Genomic DNA, 23,000 nt, shown 5'->3' with positions numbered 1-23,000 from the left:
CATGATTTGATACGTTTTGTGTGGAGGAACAGAGCCCATTTATTCAAAGGTTAATTGTAAAACATCTGTGCCCAACATCTATGCCTGACCTTACAAATGCTTTTTTTTTTACTAAATGAGCAAAAATTCCCACAGACACACAAAAGGCTTGGCAAAAGCCCTCTTAGAAGGGTGAATGTTGCTATAGCCACAAAGGGTAGGGGGTTCAGATTGTATAAATGCCCATGCTTTTTGAACAGGCAAAAGTATGTAGACACCTGACAAGCTTGTTAAAAATCCCTTTTCAAAATCACTGTCTTTTGTTATTAAACCCTTTTTTATTTGTGATGTAACTTTGTTTATTTCTTGTTTGTTTATTTCTCTTTTACCTTTATGCATTGTACTAACAGATAGGTGAGCCTTAAATAAAAAACGTTGATAATCTCTGTCTTATATTTGTCCTATCAGCTGCATAAGGTAGCTGTGGGGAGGGCTGGTGAGCTGCTGAAGCTGCACTCTGATCATGCTGTCCTGCAGCTTCTGAAGGCTGGAGGGGTAGAGGGCAATGTTGAGGCAGTGGCTAATTATGCTCGAACACTCACCGAGCATAGAGAGCAGCTGGTGGAGGTAAGCAGCACACGCTGACCAAAATGCAGGTTCACATACCAGCACTCCCTTATGTCTACGACCCTGGTGCTTATCCACTTCTTGAATCCGTGTGCTCTTAGACCTCACGACTGCTCTGCCATGTCTCAGGAACAGAGCCTCTGGAGATCACCTGCATCCACGCGGAGGAGACCTTTCATGTGATTGGTCCACAGGTAACTGGAACTGTAGTGTGAGGATGTAGTCAATATTTTATAGGATTTTTAACATATTGGACATTTAGCTCTTTATGCAGAACAACAACAACAAAAAAAACGATCTTACAGCAATACAGAGAATGATAATTTCACAACAGAAAGTAGATTAGCAGTGTTGTTTAAAATAAAATAATTACCCAGTTTATGTTATATTTGTTACACTGAATTATTTGAAGCCTGTAAATAAAATGTGGGGAAATTAAAACAACAAATAACAAAAAAAAAATTTTATGTGTGTGCGTGTGTGCGTGCGTGGCAAAATGGACGATACTGGAGGGTAGCAATGAGGAATTCCCCAGGCCATCACCATACTTAACAAGGACTATTCCCACAGCCCTCCGCTTTAACAGAATAAACCTGGATTTTATGTGCCTCCCACATTCTGCCTGTATGCAGTCAATTCACAAATGCACCTTATCGACTTGTAAATAACCTCTATTGCACAATTAATTTTTTTACTTGAAGTCGGTCAGTGCACTGAACATCTTCATGGCACACTTTGTTCAATACTATACTGTTTTTTGTCACTGCTATATTGTTTATATGTTTATATATAGTGTTCCTTTTTCTTTTTTTTTTAATGCATTTTCTCCCCATCTTCTTGCTGATTTAGTGCACTCAATTTCGTCTTCCGCTGCTACCAGAGATACCAGATTGCATCCGAAGAGAGCAAGTCGCTGTACACGCCTCTTCTGACACGTGCACAGCCCTCCTCTTCTCGCCCATGCATTCTGCACAGGCATCTCTTCCGCCAATCAGGCGGAAGACCCACCCACCCACACATAGTCTGGCCCCCACCCTGCAGATACGGTGGCCAATTAGTATCTGCTTCAGGCACTGTCAATTATGCCCGCTAGATGGTGCCCAGCTGACCGGAGGCAACACAGAGTTCTGAACCGAGAAGTTCAGAAACTTGGTGCTGGTGTTTCAGCGGAATATCCCGCTGCGCCACCTGGGCGCCTGGTGTTCCTTTTTCTATTATTTAATTAGATGGATATATGTTGACATCTGCACCAAAAGAAATTCCTTGTACATCTGGTATCTGGCGAATAATAAAGATTCTGATTCTGAAATCACTGTAATCAAGGGAATCATCAGTACTTGTCTGACATTTGCAAAAATGCAGCTGGATGATCCCCAAACATAAAAAAAAAAAAAAATTGGACAGCAGTCTCGTTATGACTCTTGTAATGCAAATAAATGATCTCTTTATGAAAGAATGCTAGCTATACCAACAATTAAACATGGCGGTAGTAGTGCGATGGTGAGTGAGTGCTTGGCTAAGTCAGGACATGGAATTTTCTTTGTGCACATTCACATATTAGTCATGCCATAAACCAGCCTGATGGTAGTGCAAGAATAGCTCTTAATGTCCTATTCAAATAGACACAGTTTCCTTCATATTATCACATGATGGCTGAATGTTATGCATCATTTATCCATGACAGAACGGTCAAACTGTATTTTTGTGCAGCTGTGTTAGTCGGACACTTTGTAGCATGACACTCAGGGCTAAATATATAAAGATGAGAATGAGCAAAGCAATGTGCACCTTCACAAGACTGCAATCTGCACTCATAATGTGTCCAGCACTTGCATTTATAATTTGAGAGCAAACAAATCTATCTGCAAACAAACCTCCCAAAAAATCCTCAAATCAGTAACGTGGCAACCACTTCCAGCAATATGGCTGTGGCTAATTTACATCTGGTATTAAAAGAAAATATTCTTCAAACCAAGTATTACCAACTGCCTCTATTGTACTAAATTGACTGAAATATGTAATAAGCCACATTTCCAGCATCTCCACCCTTTATTGGCAGATGCCCCACTTGTTTCATAATCCTCTTTTGTTCTCATTATTTATAAAGGAAGCGCTCAATGTAGAAAAATTTCCAGCGGAAAATCTATTCTTTGTGATGCCACAGTCCTGTATGCAGCAGATCTGCAAAACATTTTGGCAAATAGAAGCAGTTTGTTTATATTTTCCACTAGTAAAATATTTTCTTTGGATAGGCTGAATTCTAAAGTACTGCTAAAGTACTGTATATATACTGTATATACAGATAAAACATGATACACTGTTTAGGAATTTAAAAGGTTTTTTCTTTTCTTTTTTAATGTTACACACCCACTTAGCTAAACAGCAAGAGATTTTATGATTATGCATCTCTGATAGAGGCCAACCTCACATCCTTAGCTAATAATTACTAAGACAAAGGTCAACCAGCCAATAAGAGTGCAGCAGGGAGCAAAAGCTTTAGATGTGCATGATAATAAGCCTTATCAATCATTTAAAAGTATCAGCAGGTGTTCCTGAATCTGTTTATTAATAGATGTACTTTAAGTCTGTTTTGTTTTGCTCTCCTTGAAACTTTTTCTTATACAGTAGACCCTTGACTTATGAATTTAATTGGTTCCGAAGGGCTGTTCTCAAGTCAAAATGTTTCTTAGTTAAATCTATTTTTCCCATAAGAAATAATGTAAATAGAATTAATCTGTGCCAGACCTCCCAAACACCCCCCCTTTACCTAACCTTTCTAATGTCTTAAATGGTCTTTTTTGTTATAAATACAAGTATATTTCCCTTGAATCTTAAATTATAGAATAGATAATACTGTAATAAACAATAATGAACAACAATACACAGTAGTACTCTACATAAAAACAGACACCACATTTCAATACAGTATGTGTGCTGTACCATACATCAAAATACATTTCCTTCTTTTTTTTATAAAATGTATCTTAACAGAAACAACAATAACTCTCATATTTCTTTATTATTTCCTTCTTTATTTTAATAGTATTTTGTAAGTGTAATTGCACGAAATAAAACATACTTTACTCAGCAGACTTCCTTCTTCTCTCTCACTAACTGTCCCCTCTGTCTGATACACAGTGACAGCTACTGGCAGGAGTAATAATACAACACAACAACGTTTTCTCTGCAGCTTCATTTTGGCAATTTTAATATAGAATTTTACGAAATATCTGTATGAATGTTCGCTCACTGTATATATGTAGAGAGAGAGAGACGGTCGGAGTGGACGTGTTCGTGACGTCGCGTGTTTTCCGAAATTTGTTCGTACGTTAAGTTGAAAAAGATCGTTTGTAACCCAAAGTGTTCGTATGGTAAACCGTTCATAACTTAAGGGTCTACTGTACCTTAAAAGATTGGGATACATACATTTACCTAACATAACACTTTTAGCCAATACCAGAAAAGTTATTAGTCACCAGTACTAATTAAAATGTCAAACAAATCCCTAAGTTTTATGTTTCCAGGCTACATTACTGCTGCTGCCTTCATCTTGTAATTTTAGATTAGGTCCAGTTTCCCTGGAATCACTGAGCAGAATACAGTACCACACCCCAGGCAGTATGCTAATCCCTTGTGTGTCCTTCGCCACTTGCCCTCCAAAAAGCCAAACATGTCTGTATGTAAATTCTTGACTGGCGGACAGCAGCGCTGGAGATTCAAACCCTAGATCCCAGTGGTAGTGGGATAATGTAATTTACCTTAAAATCAGCAGCATTTTACTTGCTGTAAAATTCATGTTGTGTAGTCGGAGACACTGGTAAAGAGCAAAAATCAATTCTTCATTTCTTTATTCATTTCTTTATGTCTTTTTTCCCCTGCCGCTCAGATAATCTCAGCAGCTCAGACACTGGCTCTGCACCCTAACAGTAAGATAGCCAAAGAGAACCTGGACGTGTTCTGTGAGGCCTGGGAGTCACAGCTTTGCGACATGTCCATCCTGCTAAAAGAGATCACTGATGTATTTGAAGGACGCAGAGGTAAGCTGTCTCTAGCCAACACTAACCTGTCATTTTTCTTATAGTTATTGCTCACTTCTAGATTTTGCTTTCCTCCTCACACATTCTGTAATGAATTGCAAGCCCTAACATTTAGTGCAGTATGGTAATCAGAATTTCATTGTTGAATTTGTTCTGAAGTGCCTTTAGTGTTGTAAAGGTTGTAAAGGTGAATATAAAAGGTTATCTTGCCATCCTATGGAATAGCCTGTATGAGCCATGACTTTTTAAAAGGTCTTTTTTGCCACTTGGTGAGATTCTGTATCATCTTGGGGCTGTGGCTAGTGCTTTCCTGACATTTATCAGCAAAATCTATAAAAGTCTATCTCATGAATGTACAACAGACACTGATCAGCCATAACATTAAAACCTCCTTGTTTCTACACTCACTGTCCATTTTATCAGCTGCACTTACCATATAGAAGCACTTTGAAGTTCTACAGTTATTGACCCGTTGTTGTGGTCCGTCTGTTACTCTACATACTGTTTCAGCCTGCTTTCACCCTGTTCAGGACCCCCACAGGACCACCACAGAGTAGGTATTATTTAGGTGGTGGATTATTCTCAGCACTGCAGTGACAATGACATGGTGGTGGTGTGTTAGTGTGTGTTGTGCTGGTATGAGTGAATGAGACACAGCAGCACTGATGGAGTTTTTAAATACAGTGTCCACTCACTGTCCACTCTGACACTCCTACCTAGTTGGTCCACCTTGTAGATGTAAAGTCAGAGATGATTGCTCATCTATTGCAGCTGTTTGAGTTGATCATCTTCTAGACCTTCATCAGTGGTCACAGAATGCTGCCTACTGGGCACTGTTGGCTGGATATATTTTTGGTTGGTGGACTATTCTCAGTCCAGCAGGGACAGTGAAATGTTTAAAAACTTGATCAGCACTGCTGTGTCTGATCCACTCATACTAGCAGAACACACACTAACACACGACCATCATGTCAGTGTCACTGCTGAGAATGATCCAACATCTAAATAATACCTGCTCTGTAGTGGTCCTGTGAGAGTCCTGACCATTTAAGAACAGCATGAAATGGGGCTAACAAAGCATGCAGAAAAACAGATGGACTACAGTCAGTAATTGTAGAACTACAAAGTGCTTCTATATGGTAAGTGGAGCTGATAAAATGAACAGTGAGTGAAGAAACAAGAAGGTGGTTTTCATGTTATGGCTGATCGGTGTACAGGGCATTAATGTCGTTTTCTTTTTAATAACTGTGGATAAATAATAATAATAATTAGGGCCCTACTAAATTCACGAGAAAATTTGCTTAATTTCACAGACCTCGTTTTTAAAAAATCAGAGATTTTATTGATGTTTACAGAAAAGTGCCACATTTTATGGCATTTATGTCATTAAATAACACTTATAAATTAGATGACAAAATAAATGAAGGCTACAATACACAGCACAACCTACCTTAATGGTTGACTGTAAATCCAGTGACGTTTTGGAAAAATACTCATCTGTGTTTTGACACACCCCCTCCTGCGTCCACAGAATTGGTTGGGAGTTTTCCAAACTCAGTTACCTGAGAAGAGTTTTAAGCTGTGTTACACTTCGACATTTTGACTATCCGATTGCTAAATCAATTGCCCTAGGATTGCTGAGACCACCTCATAGTGCAAATTAACCAGTAAACGCGAGGCACTTGAATGCTACGTAAATGAAAAATGTTAAATCGCTAAACACACACCTTAAATTTTGAATTTCACAAAATGTAACGTGACCTTCATGGCCGTGAATTAGGTAGGGCCTTAATAATACTGTAGTACATTTAATTACATAGTTACATACGAATGAATATAAAAAATTCACACAATGTGGTGATATGGCAACATATAGTTTTCGTGTAAGTATTCAAGCTGCTGGGTTTTAAATGTACTGTAGTCGAGTGGTCGTTTTGGAAGACCAATAAACAGTTCATTACAGTAATTCAGTGTTGAAGTTATAAAAGCATGAATTGGATGTTCTGCATCTTTTATACTGTGAAGGACAAAGTCTTGCAATCCTGCAAAGATGAAAAAGTGGATCAAAACACACCAAGGTTATGGACTGTTTGTAAAGGTTTAGAAGCCTTTCATTATTATCAGTGACAAACTCTGAACACCTCTGGATTTGACCTTTACGTCCGACTAATAGCATCTCAGTTCTTAAGCGTAAGAAAATTGCAATGCATCCAGTCCTTTATTTCACGGATACATGCTGTTAATAAAGAAGGAGCAATATGTGCAGCAGAGGAAGAAATGATGCTGATCTGGGTATCATAGACATAACAATGAACACTGAGGTTGTGGTGGCAGATAATGTGACCAAGTGGAAGCATGCAGATTTTGAGAGGACAAGGGCCCAAAATAGATCTGTAAGGAACACCTTGTGTGAGTTGGAGAAGTAGTGGATAGAGAGAGTATAGTTTTTCCAGAAGGTGGGAAATGAACCAGCAAGGATCAGTGCCTGTAATGCCTATTGATGAAAGGTGGTCAAGCAGTATGTCATATCAGACAGTATCAAAGGCTGAGCTGAGATCAAGCATAAGTATTCTGTTAAGATCTAGGTCTGTAAAAATTCTAATGACTGTTGCTCTTTTGTCTTTTTTAGGTGATAAAAGAACGTATCTGTCATTACCCAGACCAGGGGTGAGTGCATCAATACACAAAAAAAACTTTACATGACATGATGAGACTTTATGATGAGTCTAATGATGAACTTGGAATTTCTATTTTCTTACAGAAGCACTTGGCTAATTTAAAGACAACAAAGTCGGCCAAGCTTGATACAGAGGTACAATGCCAAAACTTGCTTCACAGTTAAACATGCAGCACTATGTAGGAGTGTGAAATATTAGTTTGTTTCTGTTAAAATACTTACCACAAAGGCCCATAAACATACAGTATTTTAGTTCATTTAAAATAGGCCTTGCTCAGTATTAAACTGGCTTCCAATTATACATTCTTGTGTATATACATTTATTTATGTATTCTTCAGTAAATGCTTTATGATAATCAGCGTGCAATATGTTCAGTATCTATTCTGAGAACACTGGGCACAACAGGGTATCTATTACTCATCAGCTTTACACCTTGGAACAATTTGGAATAGTACAAATACCATTCAGACATACCTGTAAGTACATGCCACTTTTTCCTTCTAAAACCTTCTAACTGGTGGTGGGGATTAACCTACACTACCCACAGTGCCAACTGACTGCATCTGTAGAGCAAAAGTCACATGACTGTGTGACCCTCTGTAATGCATTGGTACTTTGCAAGCTTTTTTAAAAGGAAAAATATTTTGGAAAACCCAGGTGGCACAGTAGCGTACCAGTGCTGGGATTCTGAACTTTTCAAGTTCAGATCTTACCTCTGCTACTGGTCGGCTGGGCGCCCCTAGCAGGCACAATTGGCAGTGCCTGTAGTAAACCACTAGTCTGCGTGATTGGAAAAGAACTGACTGAAAATGGGGTGGGGTCTAAGACGCTATAATGACTCTTGTAGGTAGCCCCATGCGTTTGTACAGAAGTGGAGGAAAGCGGAGATCAGTTCCTGATTCTCTGTGCGCAAGACTGGCCTCACACACAAATCCATCAAAGTATGGGCGAATAAGAAGGGGTTGGTAGACTGCGCATGCGTCAGAGGAAGTGTGTCAGGCAAATGTACTCTTCTCGAATGCAATCGGGGTCCCCAGAAGCAGAAGAAGACTAAGTTAACAAATAAAATAGAAAACAATTAATGAATTCATAAAATGAATTTAATAAAACTAAGATTTGTATCACCATCTGCCTGCAGCTTTGAGTTCTGCAGCTCAAGGTAAAATCTTGGTGGTGCCATATTATGCCATCAGACATAACTTTCTTTGTCTGAGTTTAGTGGGCATTTGCCTCCCTGGGACTGCAACAGTGACTCCTGTTTGGTTCAGGCACCAGCATGAACAGCAGAGAAATACAGAGAGAATAGTATATTGATAATATATTTTAGAAAGAATCAGCTTCTGGTCACTTAGATTTAGCCAAATTAGGGAAGAGGGCGGGTCTGTTGGTTTCTTTGCTTTCCATAAATGATTTAATATCAATATTTCTAGCTCTTGCAGACACCATGTTTAATTTAGTTTTAAATTATTTGTGTTGGAGTAAATTCATAGTTTGTTAAGACAAACCATTGTTTAATGAATAAAAATAGACTAACATGCTGGTTTCTTATTTTAACCATGAGGTTCAAGCCAAGTGTGGTTTGAAAGAGGGTGATGTATCAGGTAGGGAAGGCAACGCTGTGCTAGGGCCACCCTTATTACTGCCATCTACATAATTAACCTCTGGCATCCCATTCTCTTCTGGCACTTGTAGGTAGTTGGTAGTGTTGTTCCTGCACAGCTACAGGGACATGAGTTGGGTCCTTATTTCTGGTTGCTATGTGTGGTTATGTTTTCCTCAAGTCTGTTTTTTTTTTTTCATGGTATTTTTTCTGTCACCTGAAACCAGGCCAGTAGGTGAACTGGTAATTTTAGTTTACTCCCAAGTGTGAATGAGTAAATTAGTCTGTAATGCTTTGCAATAGACTTGTGCTTTGTCCAATGTGTACCCTTGATTTGTGTCCAGTGATGCTGAGAAAGGCAACAAAACGACCCGGAAAATCAGTTACTAAAGAGAAATGGATAGATGGATGAATGGATATACACAGTCGTCACATTATTATGACCACTTCCTACTTTTGACAGTGGCAGCACGTAGCTCATGAAGGAAGTCACGTTTCGTGAGATGGTTTGGTGGGTATATAAGGTGTGTGATAGACTGTCTGCACATACAGTATATACCTCGTTGCTGTCATGGGTAAAAGTACCATAAATAAAATTGTCTTCCCTGGGGCGGATGGGATCTTCAAGCAAGACAACGCGACATGTCACATGGCTAGAAATGTCTGACATTGGTTGGAAGAGCATGACCAAGACTTCCGCGTACTACCCTGGCCCCCAAATTCTCCAGACTTGAACTCAACTGAACATCTGTGAGACCACTTTGATCATTGTGTTCGCTCAATGGATCCTCCCCCACACACCCTCCAGCAACTGTGGGATGCACTGCAGTCAACATGGCTCTAGATACCTGTGATGACCTACTAGGACCTTATTGAGTCACTCCCAGCCCTAGCTAGCTGCTGTTTGGATATTAGCTGATGGTCATAATAATGTGACTCGACTGTGTATTAAATAAGTGAGGTATATATGAATGTAGGGATCAATTGATGATGAAGGAAGGGATAAAGGTCACAAATTCCATTTTGACTCAAGCCAACATTTGTGTACTGAGGAGTGTTAAGCAGCTGGTGGTTAGCTTGCTTGTAAATAGTGAAATTTATTAGAGATGGTGGTAACCGGCTTTTATTTTCCATCAGGGTCCTGTATGCTGTGGTGGTCAGGATCAGACTAGCATTACCAAACTGGGGCTTGAGCTCCGTCTTCTCAGCTCAGATATAGATTCTGAGCTGGAGCGCTGGGAGGATCAGGAGCATGAAGTGGTTCGTCAGTGCCAGAGCATGTCCAGCATGGCCTACTCCATGTACCTCTTTACTAGGTACTGACCTAAGTAATGTTCTATTCACTTTAGCTGCTTTTAACAAATTAGCCAGAATTATCTTTGCTAAGAGTATTGCCTTATTATGTTGCCAAATCACTGCAAGGAAAAACTTTTTAGCCTTAATTTGAGCTTCATGGAAATAATGCTAATGCTTATGTCTGGTCGAGCTGTAATGCTCCATTAACTCTTTGTCTTTTGATTTGAATAAGGGGTGAGGGACTGCTGAAGACTACTGTGGATCTTTTCCACCAAGCAGAGGTAGGTCAATGAGCACTTCATTTCTTTAAAGACACCATCACTTAGGACTGTCATGAACTACAAAGTCTTAAGTAAATAAAGATCAATACATCATTAAAAGCATCGGTAAGCGTCTGTTTGTGAGATGCCGTGTCATACCCTCTGGGCCCCTGGTTCTTCACAGAAACTGCCAATTCTGGTAGTGAGAGCTGCTGGCATGCTTCCAACACCATGACCATTTCCACAGCAGGCTTTTCTCAGAGAGAGTGACATCAGCCTAGGCACATATTAAACAGCTCTGCTCAGGGCATTGAGAAGCTCTTAGCACACGGTGTGGGCTTTTTCTCTAAACAGGACTTACTACACAAGTAAAGTTATTAAATATAAACCTGCAGAACACATCTGCTTCAGAATGTTCACTTGGAAAAGTTTGGGTTGATTTAATATAAAACAGATGTTTCATTACTAGGTCTACTTTAGCCAAGGTTAAAGTACATTTTAAAATCTAAATTTAAATAAACCTGTAGAGCTGTGTTCATAATTAAATAATAATAAAAAAAACTTTCCTGTGGATAAACTGTATATGATTTTTTGGATTAACAGTGTGCTACACTGCTTCTATTAAACAGCAAGACATACCAGTGCTAAACCATTTGTGGCTTTACCATCAGTGGTTTTAACTTAGCAGCAATTGCAAACTAAATAAGGCTAAAATATTTATACAGTTGCAACCAAAATTATTCAACCCCCATTACAAAGTTCAAGCTGTTTGCAATAAACCAGTCAAACAGGAACAATTTAAATAGCTCAGAACAACTAAATTAACATGTGGTTTCTTCAAATTCCAAACAAAATGCCACTTTTTAACGACTACTTCATTCTCAGAATTATTCAACCCCTTTATGACAAACATCTTTAGTTCAGTGGTACCTTGAAACTCAGTTGGTTCTGGGACTGGCGTTGAGTTTAAAAGGCGTTGAGTTTCAAGGTATTTTTCCCATAAGGATGTATGGAAAACCTGTTAATGTGTTCCATGGTCCTGTGGACTTGCATATATTTTAGGCATATGTAAAATAATGGGGTTGCTTTTGACACTTATACACTGAAAATATCACAAATATAAAAAACACTCAAATAAAAACCGATTCTCACAATTTCTCAGAGCGCCGAGCTATAACACACATTTAAAAGTGAAACAGTGAGGAAAATCAGCTAAACACAGATACGTGTGGAGCTTTCAGAGTAAATCTGATGGTTGGTTATTCTACACAAATGCAGATTCGTCTCATATGCACACATTTAATGACGTTTTACTGCACCTCTCAAGCTGAGTGCTGAATAAAGCGACTGTTCATTGTTAATTTGAAATTAAATAAATAAATTTTCAAAAAGCAAACTGAACACGTTGAGTTTAAAGGTACAAATGTGTCGACGAAGGGTGTTGAGTTTCAAAGATTTTGAGTTTAGGGGACATTGAGTTACAAGGTACCACTGTACTTAGTAAAGCACCCTGCAAACGTGATGCAAAGCCAGACACCTTCTTCTGGCAGCATTCCTGAGGAATCTTATTCCATTTCTCATGTGCAGTGACCTCAGTTCACTAATATACTTGAGTTTATGTGCTTGGATCCCACCAAAGATTTTCTATGGGCTTCAGATCAAGCGACTCTGACGGCCACTCCGGAATCTTCCAGAACTCCTTCTGAAACCAAGCCTTGGTAGACTTTGAGGTATGCTTTGGATCATTGTCCTGTTGGAAGGTTCAATGAGGCTCAAGCCTCAGCTTCCTCACAGAAGGCATGACATTTTCTCCTAGGATTTTCTGATACTTGATCTTGCCCTCCACAAGCCACATGTTTCTAATGCTAGAGGAAGCAAAGCAACCCTAGAGCATCACTAAGCCATCGCCATATTATACTGTATTTTACTTTTTAGTGTATGCTTCATTCTTTCTCTTTCTCCTCCAGACAAAATCCCGAAACTTCTGTGGCTTATTTACAGTGTATCACAAAAGTGAGTACACCCCTCACATTTCTGCAGATATTTAAGTATATCTTTTCATGGGACAACACTGACAAAATGACACTTTGACACAATGAAAAGTAGTCTGTGTGCAGCTTATATAACAGTGTAAATTTATTCTTCCCTCAAAATAACTCAATATACAGCCATTAATGTCTAAACCACCGGCAACAAAAGTGAGTACACCCCTTAGTGAAAGTTCCTAAAGTGTCAATATTTTGTGTGGCCACCATTATTTCCCAGAACTGCCTTAACTCTCCTGGGCATGGAGTTTACCAGAGCTTCACAGGTTGCCACTGGAATGCTTTTCCACTCCTCCATGACGACATCACGGAGCTGGCGGATATTCGAGACTTTGTGCTCCTCCACCTTCCGCTTGAGGATGCCCCAAAGATGTTCTATTGGGTTTAGGTCTGGAGACATGCTTGGCCAGTCCATCACCTTTACCCTCAGCCTCTTCAATAAAGCAGTGGTCGTCTTAGAGGTGTGTTTGGGGTCATTATCATGCTGGAACACTGACCTGCGACCCAGTTTCCGGAGGGAGGGGATCATGCTCTGCTTCAGTATTTCACAGTACATATTGGAGTTCATGTGTCCCTCAATGAAATGTAACTCCCCAACACCTGCTGCACTCATGCAGCCCCAGACCATGGCATTCCCACCTCCATGCTTGACTGTAGGCATGACACACTTATCTTTGTACTCCTCACCTGATTGCCGCCACACATGCTTGAGACCATCTGAACCAAACAAATTAATCTTGGTCTCATCAGACCATAGGACATGGTTCCAGTAATCCATGTCCTTTGTTGACATGTCTTCAGCAAACTGTTTGCGGGCTTTCTTGTGTAGAGACCTCAGAAGAGGCTTCCTTCTGGGGTGACAGCCATGCAGACCAATTTGATGTAGTGTGCGGCGTATGGTCTGAGCACTGACAGGCTGACCCCCCACCTTTTCAATCTCTGCAGCAATGCTGACAGCACTCCTGCGCCTATCTTTCAGAGACACCAGTTGGATGTGACGCTGAGCACGTGCACTCAGCTTCTTTGGACGACCAACGCGAGGTCTGTTCTGAGTGGACCCTGCTCTTTTAAAACGCTGGATGATCTTGGCCACTGTGCTGCAGCTCAGTTTCAGGGTGTTGGCAATCTTCTTGTAGCCTTGGCCATCTTCATGTAGCGCAACAATTCGTCTTTTAAGATCCTCAGAGAGTTCTTTGCCATGAGGTGTCATGTTGGAACTTTCAGTGACCAGTATGAGAGAGTGTGAGAGCTGTACTACACACCTGCTCCCTATGCACACCTGAGACCTAGTAAAACTAACAAATCACATGACATTTTGGAGGGAAAATGACAAGCAGTGCTCAATTTGGACATTGAGGGGTGTAGTCTCTTAGGGGTGTACTCACTTTTGTTGCCGGTGGTTTAGACATTAATGGCTGTATATTGAGTTATTTTGAGGGAAGAATAAATTTACACTGTTATATAAGCTGCACACAGACTACTTTTCATTGTGTCAAAGTGTCATTTTGTCAGTGTTGTCCCATGAAAAGATATACTTAAATATCTGCAGAAATGTGAGGGGTGTACTCACTTTTGTGATACACTGTATATGTTTTTTTTTTTTTAGCATATTGGGGCTGACTTCTATTGAGTTTTTGGGTCAGTAGAGCTCAGACATGGAGACCTTAAGCATTTAGTATGTGCCTTACTGGGCAACCTGAGACCTCAGTGCCTGCTGTGACCAAATTTTGCTGCAGGTCTTTTGCAGTCTCTCAAAGCTTTTTGACACCTGCCTCTTAGGAATCTAGTGGCAGGCGGTGATGGCTTTCTCTTTTGCTACATCTAGATATAGTAGCTAGTGTTCCTTTAATTATAAAATTTAGAACTATGCTTCCAATTGTTCTAGGAATATTCAGTGCTTTTGATATTTTTTTTATATCATTTTCCTTTTCTATATCATTTGTCTCTTCTCTCAAATTTATGGTCAACTCTCTTGGCAAGTTGTGTTGAGCTGTTGTGCAATGGGGGTTGAATAAGTTTGATTGCAACTGTAGCTAAATTAAAATTAAATAGTTTCTCAGCATCATGGTATAGTATATGTCTAATTTATGTAAGGTTTTCAAAATGTTCAGAAGAATCAACCGATAACGCATGATGAATTATTAAGTATAGCATTATGTTTTACAAAAAGGTTTTAAGGTTTAGAATTAATTTAACACCAGTACTTCTGCTGTCCATTTAGTGTAACTAAGGCACTAAATCATGCTGAATTCATAAGTATTTAAGTAACTCTGACATCAGCTTACAAATTAAGAACAATACAGCTTCTAGAATATAGCCTTGTGGGACACACTATTGCAGCTTTAGCTTCTAGTAATACTGCCCATAAGCTAAATTCATCATGTATAACTACAGTGTATCACAAAAGGGAGTACACCCCTCACATTTCTGCAGATATTTAAGTATATCTTTTTATGGGACAACACTGACAAAATGACACTTTGACACAATGAAAAGTAGTCTGTGTGCAGCTTATATAACAGTGTAAATTTATTCTTCCCTCAAAATAACTCAATATACAGCCATTAATGTCTAAACCACCGGCAACAAAAGTGAGTACACCCCTAAGAGACTACACCCCTAAATGTCCAAATCGAGCACTGCTTGTCATTTTCCCTCCAAAATGTCATGTGATTTGTTAGTGTTATTAGGTCTCAGGTGTGCATAGGGAGCAGGTGTGTTCAATTTAGTAGTACAGCTCTCACACTCTCTCATACTGGTCACTGAAAGTTCCAACATGGCACCTCATGGCAAAGAACTCTCTGAGGATCTTAAAAGACGAATTGTTGCGCTACATGAAGATGGCCAAGGCTACAAGAAGATTGCCAACACCCTGAAACTGAGCTGCAGCACAGTGGCCAAGATCATCCAGTGTTTTAAAAGAGCAGGGTCCATTCAGAACAGACCTCGCGTTGGTCGTCCAAAGAAGCTGAGTGCACGTGCTCAGCGTCACATCCAACTGCTGTCTTTGCAAGATAGGCGCAGGAGTGCTGTCAGCATTGCTGCAGAGATTGAAAAGGTGGGGGGTCAGCCTGTCAGTGCTCAGACCATACGCCGCACACTACATCAAATTGGTCTGCATGGCTGTCACCCCAGAAGGAAGCCTCTTCTGAAGTCTCTACACAAGAAAGCCCGCAAACAGTTTGCTGAAGACATGTCAACAATTACTGGAACCATGTCCTATGGTCTGATGAGACCAAGATTAATTTGTTTGGTTCAGATGGTCTCAAGCATGTGTGGCGGCAATCAGGTGAGGAGTACAAAGATAAGTGTGTCATGCCTACAGTCAAGCATGGTGGTGGGAATGCCATGGTCTGGGGCTGCATGAGTGCAGCAGGTGTTGGGGAGTTACATTTCATTGAGGGACACATGAACTCCAATATGTACTGTGAAATACTGAAGCAGAGCATGATCCCCTCCCTCCAGAAACTGGGTCGCAGGTCAGTGTTCCAGCATGATAATGACCCCAAACACACCTCTAAGACGACCACTGCTTTATTGAAGAGGCTGAGGGTAAAGGTGATGGACTGGCCAAGCATGTCTCCAGACCTAAACCCAATAGAACATCTTTGGGGCATCCTCAAGCGGAAGGTGGAGGAGCGCAAAGTCTCGAATATCCGCCAGCTCCGTGATGTCTTCATGGAGGAGTGAAAAAGCATTCCAGTGGCAACCTGTGAAGCTCTGGTAAACTCCATGCCCAGGAGAGTTAAGGCAGTTCTGGGAAATAATGGTGGCCACACAAAATATTGACACTTCAGGAACTTTCACTAAGGGGTGTACTCACTTTTGTTGCCGGTGGTTTAGACATTAATGGCTGTATATTGAGTTATTTTGAGGGAAGAATAAATTTACACTGTTATATAAGCTGCACACAGACTACTTTTCATTGTGTCAAAGTATCATTTTGTCAGTGTTGTCCCATGAAAAGATATACTTAAATATCTGCAGAAATGTGAGGGGTGTACTCACTTTTGTGATACACTGTATATTACAGTTATATTTTGCTTTTCTTGTCTTTGTCCAATAATTGTTGGTATACTTATAGTAATTATCCTCTTAAGATTTAAACTTTCTTTTTTTTAGGTTCTGTCAGAGCAAGGGCTTCAGATGTGTTCCATCTTGCAGTCCTTTTCCACACAGGTAAAACAGCAGTTTTGTAATATTTTTACACACTGTTTACTAAGACTGTGTGTGTGTATTGCCTGTCCTGACTCATTTTGATTCCTCTTCTTTTAAATTTTAGGGGGAATGAAAAATAAAACTGGGTGTATTATTAGGCTATTATTTTTGCCATGTGTAGAATGAATGTAAATACAAACAAAAAAATCCTATTGCATTATTCTGGCTCCAACTAATATTTAGGTGCCTTTTACCTCCATCCAGCCTTGCAATCAGTATTACATTTTAAAAAAATGTGTAACAAGAACTTACTTTCCTAACAGAGTTATGTCTAAACTGTGATGCTTTGTGACTAAAATGTATATAGCAAAATGTTCACCAAGATTCATTCGTTTTAAAATGAATTAAATATGAAAACATACATAACTAATATTTTATTTTTGTTTTTGATTGGTCCAGCATCAGTCTGTTTTTTTTCTGATTAAGCAGTTTACTTGAGCATTTTTTGTTTGTTTTGATTGAGTCGGCTCAGGTGCATTACCTTTGTTGTATTTTTTTTGTAGCTGGTGGACGAGGAGAAACCAATCCTGGTGTCTGAGACAGAAAAGTTAGCTACCTTCTGTCACCAGCTACAAGTCTGTGCCAAAGCTCCTGTCCAGGGGAAGAGTGCAACATTTCAAAAGGTACCATGTCACTTATAATACTTAACAAAAGTTACAAATACACTAGATATTAATCTATGAATATCATTAAGGACATGGATTAGAACAGGAAAACTGAATTGTGTCTGACTACTGTGCCTCTTTGTTTAACATAATTTTAGCTTGTAGGCTTTTTACATTGTGAATCTTAACCAATTTATCTTAAACAGGGTTGCTCTGTGTCCAGAGTCTTCCCCGAGACGTTGACATAAAGTGGGAATTCTCCCTGTACAGGACACCAGTCAATTGCAAGGCATCACTAATTCACTCACTTACACATACTGGCATATTTTTGGAGGGTGAGAGTATAGTACAGTGCAGTGACCGTATGCAGACCAATAACTAGCATAGCAAACAAGCTTAGTCAGTATTCTTCAGTATGTCTCTCATGGTATTCCATACATAATAGAAGAGAACGCCTTTATGTGTCCTATATACATATACAGATGTACAGTACAATGAAATTCTGTCTTTGCATATCCCAGCTTGTTTGGAAGCTGGGGTCAGAGCGCAGGGTCAGCCATTGTATGGCGCCCCTGGAGCTGAAAGGGTTAAGGTCCTTGCTCAAGGGCCCAACAGTGGCTGCATGGCAGAGCTGGGATACAAACTCTCAACCTTTCAGACCACAATCTGTTAGGATGGGCGACCACACCTCCCCTGTCCTCACACTCAGCACAGGATGCCCACAAGGTTGCGTCCTCTCACCTATGCTGTACACACTGTACACATACGACTGCATCTCAAAACACAGCTCCAACACCATCATCAAGTTTGCCGACGACATCACAATAATCGGCAGAATCACCAACGATGATGCGAGGCTGTACAGGGAGAAAGTGAGGATGCTCACAGAGTGGAGCACTGCTAACAACCTCTCCCTCAATGTTAGCAAGACCAAGGAGATGGTCATCGACTTCAGACGGGGGAGTAGAGTGCACACACCACTGAGCATCGAGGGGACAACGGTGGAAAGAGTGAGCAGCTTCAAGTTCCTTGGCGTCCACCTAGCTGAGGATCTCACCTGGTCACTCAACACATCACATGTCATCAAAAAGGCACAACAACGTCTCCACTTTCTTCGAAGTCTGAGGAGAGTCAACCTGCCACAGCAGCATCTCTGTAACTTCTACAGATCCACTGTGGAGAGTATCATGACAAGCTGCATCACGGTCTGGTACGGCAGTGCCACAGCTGATGAACACAAGGCTCTTCAAAGGGTGGTGAAAACTGCCCAGCACATTACTGCAACCGCACTCCCACCCATACTGGACATATACAGGTCCTTCTCAAAAAATTAGCATATTGTGATAAAGTTCATTATTTTCCATAATGTAATGATAAAAATTAAACTTTCATATATTTTAGATTCATTGCACACCAACTGAAATATTTCAGGTCTTTTATTGTTTTAATACTGATGATTTTGGCATACAGCTCATGAAAACCCAAAATTCCTATCTCAAAAAATTAGCATATTTCATCCGACCAATAAAAGAAAAGTGTTTTTAATACAAAAAAAGTCAACCTTCAAATAATTATGTTCAGTTATGCACTCAATACTTGGTCGGGAATCCTTTTGCAGAAATGACTGCTTCAATGCGGCGTGGCATGGAGGCAATCAGCCTGTGGCACTGCTGAGGTGTTATGGAGGCCCAGGATGCTTCGATAGCGGCCTTAAGCTCATCCAGAGTGTTGGGTCTTGTGTCTCTCAACTTTCTCTTCACAATATCCCACAGATTCTCTATGGGGTTCAGGTCAGGAGAGTTGGCAGGCCAATTGAGCACAGTAATACCATGGTCAGTAAACCATTCATCAGTGGTTTTGGCACTGTGAGCAGGTGCCAGGTCGTGCTGAAAAATGAAATCTTCATCTCCATAAAGCTTTTCAGCAGATGGAAGCATGAAGTGCTCCAAAATCTCCTGATAGCTAGCTGCATTGACCCTGCCCTTGATAAAACACAGTGGACCAACACCAGCAGCTGACATGGCACCTGAGACCATCACTGACTGTGGGTACTTGACACTGGACTTCAGGCATTTTGGCATTTCCTTCTCCCCAGTCTTCCTCCAGACTCTGGCACCTTGATTTCCGAAAACAGTACTTTGGACCACTGAGCAACAGTCCAGTGCTGCTTCTCTGTAGCCCAGGTCAGGCGCTTCTGCCGCTGTTTCTGGTTCAAAAGTGGCTTGACCTGGGGAATGCGGCACCTGTAGCCCATTTCCTGCACACGCCTGTGCACGGTGGCTCTGGATGTTTCTACTCCAGACTCAGTCCACTGCTTCCGCAGGTCCCCCAAGGTCTGGAATCGGCCCTTCTCCACAATCTTCCTCAGGGTCCGGTCACCTCTTCTCGTTGTGCAGCGTTTTCTGCCACACTTTTTCCTTCCCACAGACTTCCCACTGAGGTGCCTTGATACAGCACTCTGGGAACAGCCTATTCGTTCAGAAATTTCTTTCTGTGTCTTACCCTCTTGCTTGAGGGTGTCAATGATGGCCTTCTGGACAGCAGTCAGGTCGGCAGTCTTACCCATGATTGCAGTTTTGAGTAATGAACCAGGCTGGGAGTTTTTAAAAGCCTCAGGAATCTTTTGCAGGTGTTTAGAGTTAATTCGTTGATTCAGATGATTAGGTTAATAGCTCGTTTAGAGAACCTTTTCATGATATGCTAATTTTTTGAGATAGGAATTTTGGGTTTTCATGAGCTGTATGCCAAAATCATCAGTATTAAAACAATAAAAGACCTGAAATATTTCAGTTGGTGTGCAATGAATCTAAAATATATGAAAGTTTAATTTTTATCATTACATTATGGAAAATAATGAACTTTATCACAATATGCTAATTTTTTGAGAAGGACCTGTACAGTACAATAAAAGATGTCTGAGGAAAGCCAGGAACATTTCCTCTGACCCCACACACCCCAGCCACTTCCTGTTCCAGCCACTGCCATCTGGGAAGAGGTACCGGACCATTCGAGCCAGAACCACCAGACTTAAGAACAGTTTCTACCCACGAGCGGTTAAACTAGTCATTCCTACTATAACTACCAGGACATAACTACCTCTACGACTGTTGCACTCGCACTTTTACTGGACTCTTGCTGCTAAATCCACTACCTCGAATTTGTTTACCTAAACCTAGCTGCTAAATCCAATCCACTACCTCAATCTGTCTACAGTCCCTGACAGAAGTTCTGTCGCTTATCCATGTTGTGGAAACAAAAGCTTATAACCTGACTTTAAATTCATCCATTGGTTTTAGAAATGACTCATATGAAAGCTGAAACCCTCCCAAATGAGGTTTAATTTACGAAAATAAATTTGCTTCACTGCAGAAATATTGATCATTTAATGAACACAGAAAGGTCAAATTTTGGCAAGACAAAAGTTTTGTCGCCCACAGAAAGTAATGTGAAAATCAAACAAATAATTTACTTCAAATACAAAGATATGTTTCATAACATTGGTGAATGAAGTTGTGGTGCTATTAGAGCCATACTTAATATTTTGTGTGACTTCCATGAGCTTTAAGGACTGCATCCACGCGGTTCGACAATGATTCATACAATTTATTGATGAAGTCATCAGGAATAGCAAAGAATGCAGTCTTACATGCCTCCCAGAGTTCATCAAGATTCTTTGGTTTTGTCTTCCAAGCTTCCTCTTTCATCCTACCCCAAACATGCTCAATGATGTTCATGTCTGGTGACTGGGCTGGCCAGTCTTGGAGCACCTTGATCTTCTTCGCCTTGAGGAACTTTGATGTAGAGATGGATGTATGAGATGAAGCACCATCCTGCTGCAAAATTTGACCCCTTTTATGATTGGGAATGTAAGAGGTAGCTAATACTTCTTGATATTTTAGGCTATTGATATTGCCTTCCACCTTGCAAATGTTTCGCACACCCCATACTGAATGTAACCCCAGACCATGATCTTTCCACCACCAAACTTAACAGTTTTCTGGGTGAATCTTGGATCCATACGGGCTCCAGTAGGTCTCCTGCAGTATTTGCGGTGGCTGTGGTGTAATTCAACTGAAGATTCATCTGAGAAATCCAACTTCTGCCACTTTTCCAGCGTCCATCCGTTTAGCAGGCTGTGGGCCTTGGCAAATGCCACACGGTTTTTTAATTGCCTTTTGTTTAGTGCTGGCTTCTGGGCACTGATTCGACCATGGAGGCCATTTCGAGACAGAATCCTACAAACTGTTCTAGTTGACACAGGGACTTGAGGTGACCAGGCCTGGTGGAGCTCTGCTGCAGTAGAAGAGGGGCTGGCTTTGGATTTTCTAACCAACAAACGTTCCTCCTTAGCAGTTGTCTTGCGGGGTCTGCCGGACCTGGGCTTGTCAAAAACATCTCCAGTCTCTTCAAATATTTTTTTAATTCTTTGTACTTGACGCTGAGACACATTAAAGGTGCCAGCCACCTCTGCAGTGGATCTGGTCTTCAGCCTCTTGATAATCAAGGCTTTGGTCGCAGGGTGGATTTTTGGCATGTTGTCAGAGGTGAAGTTGCAGTTCAAGTGAAGGTCTGGGGTGCTGGGGTTCTTTTTATACACACCCACTAATTAACCGATCAATTAGTGAGCACAGGTGAGGCTGTAAACTAGGTTTGGTTGCATTATATGACAAGGCGACAAAACTTTTGTCTTGCCAAAATCTGACCTTTCTGTGTTCATTAAATGATCAATATTTCTGCAGTGAAGCAAATTTATTTTCGTAAATTAAACCTCATTTGGGAGGGTTTCAGCTTTCATATGAGTCATTTCTAAAACCAATGGATGAATTTAAAGTCAGGTTATAAGCTTTTGTTTCCACAACATGGATAAGCGACATAACTTCTGTCAGGGACTGTATGCACCTTGCTTTTGTTCTTGCACCTTGTTTTGTTCTTGCACCTTATATTGTCTTGTTATTGCACCTTGTCTTGTCATTGCACCTTGTCTATGCACCTTATGTATGTTTTTTTTTTTTTTTGTAACTTCCCCCATCCCCTCCCCATTGTCTTTGCACTATTGTCTTTCGTTGTCTGCACTGGAGATGTAGCCTGACAGTGTTTCGTTATACTGTACAACCCTGTATTGTATAATGACAAAGTTGAATTGAATTGAATTGAAATTGAATTGAAATGTTGATCTGAACAACTATCTTGTAAAACATATTTAGGAAGCATGGTAATCAATCTGTTTCTTTTCTGTTCTGGCTCAGGTGGACTCAACAATACACAATACCAAAGGAATTTTAGAAGTGGTGGTTTCTCTCCTGCCAATCTGTAATAAACTCATCTGGAAGGTATGGTGACCACAGGTCAAATTAAATGACCTGATTACCAGCGCCAATCATTTCATTAACACCATTTTTATCTCATTTTATTTTACGATTTTGTTATGTAACTTTGTATGTGTGTCTATTTAGCTATCTGTAAGGCTAAACAGTGAGGGGTGATAAGACCTGCTCACAGTCTGCTGATTTTTAATAGGGCTCAGATTAGGTTTCAGTACAGGCCAGTCAGGGTTCAGTATAGGCCAGTCAAATTCCTCCACAAAATACTTGGCACATAGGTCTTATTTTGTGCACCAGCGTGCATTGCAATGCTTGAAGCCACCCAATTCTTTAA

General features: G+C 40.5%; 1 protein-coding gene across 1 annotated transcript in view; it reads left to right on the top strand.

The window, feature by feature from the left end:
* Positions 1-23,000, top strand: part of ctnnal1 (catenin (cadherin-associated protein), alpha-like 1) — an 83,508-nt gene that overhangs the window by 54,917 nt on the left and 5,591 nt on the right. The window contains exons 9-18 of the mRNA XM_063014201.1: positions 448-606; positions 708-800; positions 4,493-4,643; positions 7,273-7,310; positions 7,405-7,455; positions 10,059-10,237; positions 10,450-10,498; positions 16,645-16,701; positions 17,244-17,363; positions 22,592-22,675. Coding sequence (XP_062870271.1) covers positions 448-606; positions 708-800; positions 4,493-4,643; positions 7,273-7,310; positions 7,405-7,455; positions 10,059-10,237; positions 10,450-10,498; positions 16,645-16,701; positions 17,244-17,363; positions 22,592-22,675 — 981 coding nt within the window. The remainder of the gene's footprint in view (positions 1-447; positions 607-707; positions 801-4,492; positions 4,644-7,272; positions 7,311-7,404; positions 7,456-10,058; positions 10,238-10,449; positions 10,499-16,644; positions 16,702-17,243; positions 17,364-22,591; positions 22,676-23,000) is intronic.

Source organism: Trichomycterus rosablanca, chromosome 2, assembly GCF_030014385.1.
Source record: "Trichomycterus rosablanca isolate fTriRos1 chromosome 2, fTriRos1.hap1, whole genome shotgun sequence".
Taxonomy (NCBI): Eukaryota; Metazoa; Chordata; class Actinopteri; order Siluriformes; family Trichomycteridae; genus Trichomycterus; species Trichomycterus rosablanca.
This window is presented reverse-complemented; position numbering and strand designations above follow the sequence as displayed.